This window comes from Miniopterus schreibersii (assembly GCF_964146895.1).
Source record: "Miniopterus schreibersii genome assembly, chromosome: X".
Lineage (NCBI taxonomy): Eukaryota > Metazoa > Chordata > Mammalia > Chiroptera > Miniopteridae > Miniopterus > Miniopterus schreibersii.
In genome coordinates, this window is record NC_138104.1 from 57,266,460 (window position 1) to 57,273,401 (window position 6,942).

At 58.1% G+C, this 6,942-nt stretch overlaps 1 protein-coding gene across 2 annotated transcripts; it reads left to right on the plus strand.

Annotated features, from left to right (window-relative positions):
- Positions 1 to 1,809: 1,809 nt before the first annotated feature.
- Positions 1,810 to 5,853, plus strand: LOC308551127 (uncharacterized protein CXorf49 homolog; the record flags this gene model as incomplete). Of its 2 annotated transcripts, none has more annotated exons than XM_081125504.1 (6): positions 1,810 to 3,009; positions 3,562 to 3,712; positions 4,317 to 4,393; positions 4,667 to 4,712; positions 5,340 to 5,381; positions 5,488 to 5,853. In XM_081125504.1, 5 exons carry the CDS (start codon positions 1,810 to 1,812, stop codon positions 5,378 to 5,380), a joined length of 1,515 nt encoding a protein of 504 aa, XP_080981630.1. In that variant the 3' UTR covers position 5,381; positions 5,488 to 5,853. The 2 variants fall into 2 exon arrangements, with proteins under 2 accessions (XP_080981630.1, XP_080981631.1); XM_081125505.1 differs by having other exon boundaries at positions 3,562 to 3,703.
- Positions 5,854 to 6,942: the final 1,089 nt, after the last annotated feature.

Genomic DNA, 6,942 nt, shown 5'->3' on the forward strand with positions numbered 1-6,942 from the left:
AAAATTTGAGAGACAGCTGGCGCCCTGTCGCACCCGCCCACTGGCAAGCGTTGGCTGTGCATCCTTCCAGACCTTTAAAACATGTCTGCAGGTACACCTATATGTATTCTCGGACCTTATATGGGATTGACTAGTTTTAAAAAAAAATTACGAATGTGTATCCAATGCCATTGCTCTGCAACTTGCTGTGTGTTTTTGAAATTTGTGAACAGGGCCTCATGCGTTTTGACTGGGGCGTCTTAATCTACCGGATGCATACACCAGTTGCATTCATCCATTTCCTTCCTGAGGGGAATTTAGAGTGCTCCCAGATTTTCCCATCACCAACACCCTTGAGCATGTGTCCTGATACACTACACGCACCAGCGTGTCTCCAGAAGATGTACCCGGCAGAGGGCCTGCCTGGTCATAGAGGGGATGGGCGCTTTTTCATTTTTAAGGTTTTCTGCTCTAAGCAAGGGATCTGGAGCGGGACTGTCTTGGTTTCAATCCTGCCGCTGATCGCTACAAGCCGAATGACCTTGGGCCAGTGGCTGAACCTCTCAGTGCCTGTTTCTTCACCTGTAAGAGGGAGGTAGTGGTGGGTACTTCAATCCTAGGATTGTCGTGAGGATGTGTTACTATTTATCTGCAGCGCTTAGAAGAGTGCCAGGCACATAGTGTACGTGTTGTATAAGTTGCTTTTCCTGGATTTTGCCCAATTATCTTTCCAAATGGTTCTTCTGTGCTGCTGCACAGGCCACCATTTCCCCTCACCCCCACCCCCACCCCTTCAGCAGTGTGCCAAGCACGAGCTTGTTCATAACCTCTCCTACCCTTGGCATAGCTAAGCCCTTTGATTGTTGCAGACCTGGTGCGTGAAAATTGACTTATGGTCTTAGTCCGTATCTCTAGGATCTGTGATGGTGAGCATCTTTTGGGGTGTGCACTGGTCATGGGGAGTCCCTCTTCTTTAAATTCACTCAGAGTGGGGGCGGGGCTGAGGGAGGGGAGCAAACCCCAGCCCTTCCGCCAAACAGGCTGGCCAATAAAGTTCCCCGAGCACACAGCCACGGGCAGATTTGATCACGCCTCATGACAGTAGTGGAGTTGCAACAGAGACCCTACAGCCCGTAAATACAATACGACAACTCTTTTGCTCCCCTGGCCCTCTGAGGAAAAAGTACGTAGACCCCACGGTTGACCGCGTGCTCTGGTGTCCATTTGCTTATTGGGTCGTAAATCTTGTTGTGGAAGAGTGGCTGTTGCTTCACCTCCACCCTGACCTTTCACCTCCATCCTGACCCGCCACCTCACAACCCCTCCGCCCACCCCGACAGGTGCCGTCATCTCCCCGCTTTGTACATGGGACACTCTGGACTACCTTGGCGGTGAGGCCGCGTCATCTCCCCCCTTTTGTACAGAGGCTCGTGCTTTGACTCTAGCTGGAAAGTAGGTACCTGGCCAGGGGAGGTCGGACAGGAAGTGACGGAAGGAGAGCCCGGACTACTGCACTCCTCCGCCAGATTGGCTTCCAAGGGCCGCTGAGGCGTTGGGATTCTGGACCAACCAGAGGCCTCCACCCTATTGGCTAGGGCCTCGGGGGGCGGGCCTAGAAGGGAGGCACTGATTGACGGTGGGAAGCGCGCCAATGAGAAGGCCAAGGCGCGGCGTCGAAGGCGCCATTTAGTCTCGCGCTCTTGGAGGCCAACTCGTGAGCTGCCTGTCGTGAGGTGACAGTGGGCTCCCTCAGAAGGCCTCGGCGGTCCCGCTGCCACCGTGCCCAGGGCGATCGTCTACCCCGTACCTGGGCTGTCGGGACTTGGCGACATGAGCTCCCCCGACGAGGATGAGGGGTCCGTTTGGAGAACAGGGTTCGACGCAGAGGGCGGGGAGCAGGCCGGAGGACTAGGCCATGCTTTGGGGGTGCCGCTGAGCAGCCAGGGCGAGAGCGGGTTCCCAGACCCCGAGGGCTTCGAGGAGGAGCAGGAAGTGATGGAAGCGGGAAGGGGGGTGCTCTGGGGTCGAGAAGGCCGACCTGGCTCTCCGGCCGACGTCGACGGGGACACTCTGGACTACCTTGGCGGTGAGGCCGCGATGGCCATCCTGCAGCAGCTGACCGACCGGGATGACTTGGGTGTCCGCAGAAACCCCTCCCCAGAGAGCTGCGACTCTGAAGTGTCCACCCTTTGGGTGGACTTACAGTCAGGTCCCAGTGGTAGAGGCGCGCAGGCCCATGGTTTGGTGGGATCGCCGCTGCCTTCCGCCCCCTCGTTGCACCTCAGGGGGCCTGAGGGAGGCCGAGCCTGGGGAAACCCGAAAAGAGGTGCTAAGAATAGGTCGGAAGTCACCGTGGGTCGCCAGCGGTCCTCTGCGGAAGGCCTGGTCGGCTCGCCTTCCGACTCCGAGTCATCAGATGAGTTCGGTGAGATGCAGCTGATGAGGGTGAGCATCTGTCGCAAGGGCAGAGGCCAGGCCAAACCCAAGAGCCCACAGGGCACACCCAGACACTCGATTACCCATGTCCGGGAGAAGTTCCTTCGCGTGCCAGGCTCTTTCCTGCACTCCGCTCCCCGACCACTCGCTTCGGTCGGGGAAAGGCAGGCTGTTGGGGAGCTGGACGTGTCCTCTAAGAAACCCCACAGTGTGGTCTGGGGGAAGGCGGGGAGCAGGTCCAGCTACCTGCCGGGAGCTGCTGCTGCTGCAGTCAGCCTGCCCAAGGTCACTCTTGGAAGGAAAGTGGTCGAGAAGAAATTCCTAGGGGGGGCCTCCAAAGTTGCCCTCCTGAGTACCTTTCCTTCCTGGGGGCAGAGTGTCTCAGCAGCTCCCCTGGAACCAGCCACCTTCCCCCCAATCTCTGGTATTCCACTGCTTGGGAGGGGCAAGAGGTACTCCTTGGTCCCTTTGGGAACCAAACGGTCCAAGCACACTGGCGCTGGGCAGAAGTCTGTGGCCAGGAGGAAGAGGGAGTCCCTGCCAGTCATGGTAGAAGATAAGGAACCGAAGAGAGAGCCAGGCCCAAATGTCCCAGTGAGTATGAGGCCATGCTCCTCCCCGCTCCCCACCTAGCCTTTGCCCCAGCCCTGCACTTCTCTATCTGTGCTCCTTCTGTCCCTTTCTCAGGGCTTGTCATTGGGCACCCTGGGTCATTAGGATGCCAGACCTGGGTGGTTTTAGCCAGGGCAAACCCTAAGATAGCACTCCTGTGCGTGCCGGGCAACAATCTCCACAACTGGCAAGCTTCCCCACTGGGGTGGAAGGGAGGGCTGGGACAGCTGATTTGGACCGGAAGACCCCTTAGAAGTTTGGGCCCCAAAGCTTCAATGTTTAGAACCATCAGCTCCATGACTCCTACTTGCTAGCTGCTCCCCAAGCCGTCCTTGCAGGGGGCCTGGGCATTCTCAGGGCCCCACTGTTCTCTCTAGCTCGGCCTGGCCTCCTGACCTGGGGCTGACTGAGGGAGAAAGTGCTGATGTGATCAGCCTCGGAACTGCCTTCCCTATTCCCTGCCTCACTCCAGCCCCTAAGCACACGCACACGCACACATCCCGAGTCCGAATAAGTGAGAACTTTTTCTTTTAGCCTCCGACACACAGTCCAGGGCCATCATGTCGAGAATGCAACAGTGGCGACGGCAACAACAGAGCCGCCCGGATGCCAGGACACTCACAGCCCTTGGCTCTGAGCCAGGGAGAAGGCTTGCCCAGAGGGCCCACACCCTCCAGTGAGTCCGGTGGGTTTGCTGGGACTGGAGGGGAGAGGGGATGAGGAGGGAACCTCCGGCTCCGGCTCCGGCTCCGGCTCCGGCTCCGGCTCCAGCTCCGGCTGGGGCTCAGCCTTGCTCCCTGCCTCCCTGCCTCCCTGCCTCTCTGCCTCCCTGCCTAGCCGCCTACCCAGACAGCTTCTCAAACCACAGGAAAGCGGGTGTTGACAGGGCTGGACTCAAGTCACTTCATCCTCTGCATGGGGTTTTGTGCGTAGGGGTGATTCGCGGCCGTGCCCCAAACTGCAACTCCAGACAGAGAGTTTCAGCGCAGAACAGGGCCTTTTCTGATAAGTCCTGTTGGGCCCCTGGGCTCGTCCCAGGGGCTGGTTTTGGCTGCAGCTCTGCGAGCGTCCAACCCAGAGCCGCACACAGTGTTGGGGACCACAGTCGTGGGTGGGCTGCCTCTGGGGAACAGGGGAGGCAAGCCCAGAGAGAAGGGTGGAGCTACTGGGCAGAGTAGGGGCAACTTGTTGCCAGCAGAGGGTGGTGCTGCCTCACATTAGACCCCGCTAAGCCCTTTCCACCTCCCTGGGAGCTTTGGAAGCTGGGTTTTGAGTTCTTTCCCTCTCAGGTGACCAGGAACCACTTGGACATCCCCCAACGCGGGAAAGGCAGCAGCAACCACCTGGAGCAGAGGGTTGTCCTCAGGTAATGCTTCCCCTGGCTCCTAGGAATACAGGCCCAAGCTAGACGATGGGATCCGTGTCCAGATTAAACCGATATGTTTCTGTCCCCCCTCCCCACACCACCACCACCACCACCACCACCATCCCGCACCTCAAGGAGGGAGCGTGCCTCCGTTCTCCACTGAGGAGCCCATGCCAGTGTAGCCCCAGTGGTAGGGAGGGGAGGAGGCCGTTGAGGGGAGAGGAGGCCTGAGTATACTAATCATTTCTCTTTCCCTGGTGTCTGCTGGCCTAGTGCCCAGAGCTGCAGAGACAAATATACAACCTTAGACTGCATCTAGGTAGGAGGAACTTCTGGCTGGGGCTGAGGCTGGGGCTGGGGCTGGGGCTGGGGCTGGGGCTGGGGCTGGGGCTGGGGCTGGGAGGGGCAGGGCCGGACTGCAGTGTCTTAGCGTGGGGTGGGGGCGGGCTGCAGGTTCAGACGGCCTCACAGGGCCCAACATTCCTCTGGGGAGGAGAACCTAGCAGGCCTGGCCCTGGAGCCTGCTGTGCATGTACAGCTAAGTGTGTGGACAGAGAGGAGAGTGTGGACGGAACTACAAGCACACTTTGCCAACGAGAACCAGTCCTAGAGATCTTCTCTTAGAACGTTTAGAGATGCCTCATTGAGTTTCCCTTCAACTACTGCTTGCTATGGCTTCTGCGGGTCTCGTTTGTTTGACAAATTCTGAATGGTTCTGATGTGCCCCAAAGCTTGGGCGCTGCTGGCACATTTTGTCCTGTCTGGAAAACATTTCCACACTCAATTCAGGCGGTGGGGTGGGTGAGTGAGTCAGGCCCAGGGCTCCTTGGGTAGGGGCTGGAGGGGGTTTCAGGTTGCAGGGCTAAGCGGTTCCCCACAGGGACAGGGGCCGGGCTTCTCTATTCCTCCATCTGGATGTGCCTGCTTATGCCTCTCTGTGTTTCAGCGGCCATGCAGTCCCTGGCTGACAAGCTCCAGAACCTTTGATGTGAGTGTTACACACACCATAGCCCTTCCCACAGTCGTGGCCGTTTAGGAGGACTATGGGCTGCCTCTGGCTCGAGGCTCCTCCCTGACTCTGCTCTGTTCGACAGGTTGAGCCCAGCATCTTGGTACAAGAGGAGCAGTCTGGGATCTGCGGCCAAGCTGGTTCCCTCCTGTTCCACCTCAGCCAAGGCTTTCTCTCCCCCTTCTTTTGCCTCCCACCCCATTTCCCAGCAGCTTCAAATTAAAGTCCCTCTCAAATTCTGTGGTCTCACCCTGGCCTGTGTGGCTTAGTTGGTTGAGCGTTATCCCGTGCACCAAAAGGTCGCCGGTTCGACTCCCGGTCAGGGCACATGCCCAGGTTGCGGGCCTGATCCCCAGTAGATGTTTCTCTCTCACATCCATGTTTCTCTCCCTGCCCCAAGCCTCCCCTCCCCTCCCCTCTCCCCCCCCCCAAAATCAATAAAAGCATGTTTAAAAGAACAAATTCTGTGGTCTCTCTTGGGGGAATGGGTGGAAGAGGGGATTGGGGTGGGGAGGGCCTGGAGCTGCTCCATCTCAGAGCTTTTTCCAATACAGTACTTCTGGCATTCTGTGGTGGGCCTTCTGTCTGCGGAGAGTCTGGGCCAGCCTCTGATAGGAGCCTTTCAGTCAGACCACCAGAATGCCCCGGGTCCGGGCTCTGCATTGGATCAGCCTGGCCACATTAGCATCTCCCCCCTTTCCCCTGCAGGCCCTCTTGGTGTTCTAATCTCCTCCACGTTTGGGGTCTCATGCCATTCATCGCCCATTTCCCCTCCCCTTCAGCAGGAACTTACAACCCCCTTCCAGAGCTCAGTCCCTCTTCCCGACAGTCATTGGGCCTCCCCAGTCTACTCTGCTTTGCTGTCTGAACACCCTTGATCTCCCCCATGGCTTTCCGTCGGTGGCCTTCCCTGCACCTGTACTTCAACAGGAGTTAAAGAGCACAGTTGAGCTCATCTTCCCCCTTCCCAGGCCCAGTTCTCTCCCTGGAGTCCTTCTCTCCCTCTGGTGCCACCACGCACACAGACAACTCACCCAGGAACCTGCGGGTCATCCTCCCCTCCTCTTTAGCTCTCACCTTTGTTTGACACTCCGGCTGCCAATCCTGTCAGTTCCCCCTCCTGGGTTTCAGTAGAGGGGTGGAGGCAGAAGCCGGCCACAGCCCAGGGAGTTGCAGATCACAGGGGAAGGTACGGGAACACGGAGGAAAAGCGTGGGTTAGTCTCCTGCCTGAAGGACAGGGAATGAGTCTGTTGTGCTGGCTGCAGGCCAACCTGGGGAAACTGCCTACCAGAGGGTTCACATCCTTCCTGCCCTAGCCCGCTAATGCCCCTCCTCTAGCCTGTTCATCTCTATACCCTTGATTGGAAAGTGGGCAGCCCGTTTCTAAGGCGAGGGCGGTTGATAAGTCTCAATGTTGTTATGTGGTCCCCTTCAAATACTGTATTCGACCAGCCCGTGACACAGGTTTTCCTGAGTTCTGTGCCCCAGCGCAGTCTCCCAAACTGCCTCGTTAGGCCACGCAAGGTTGAATCTCACTC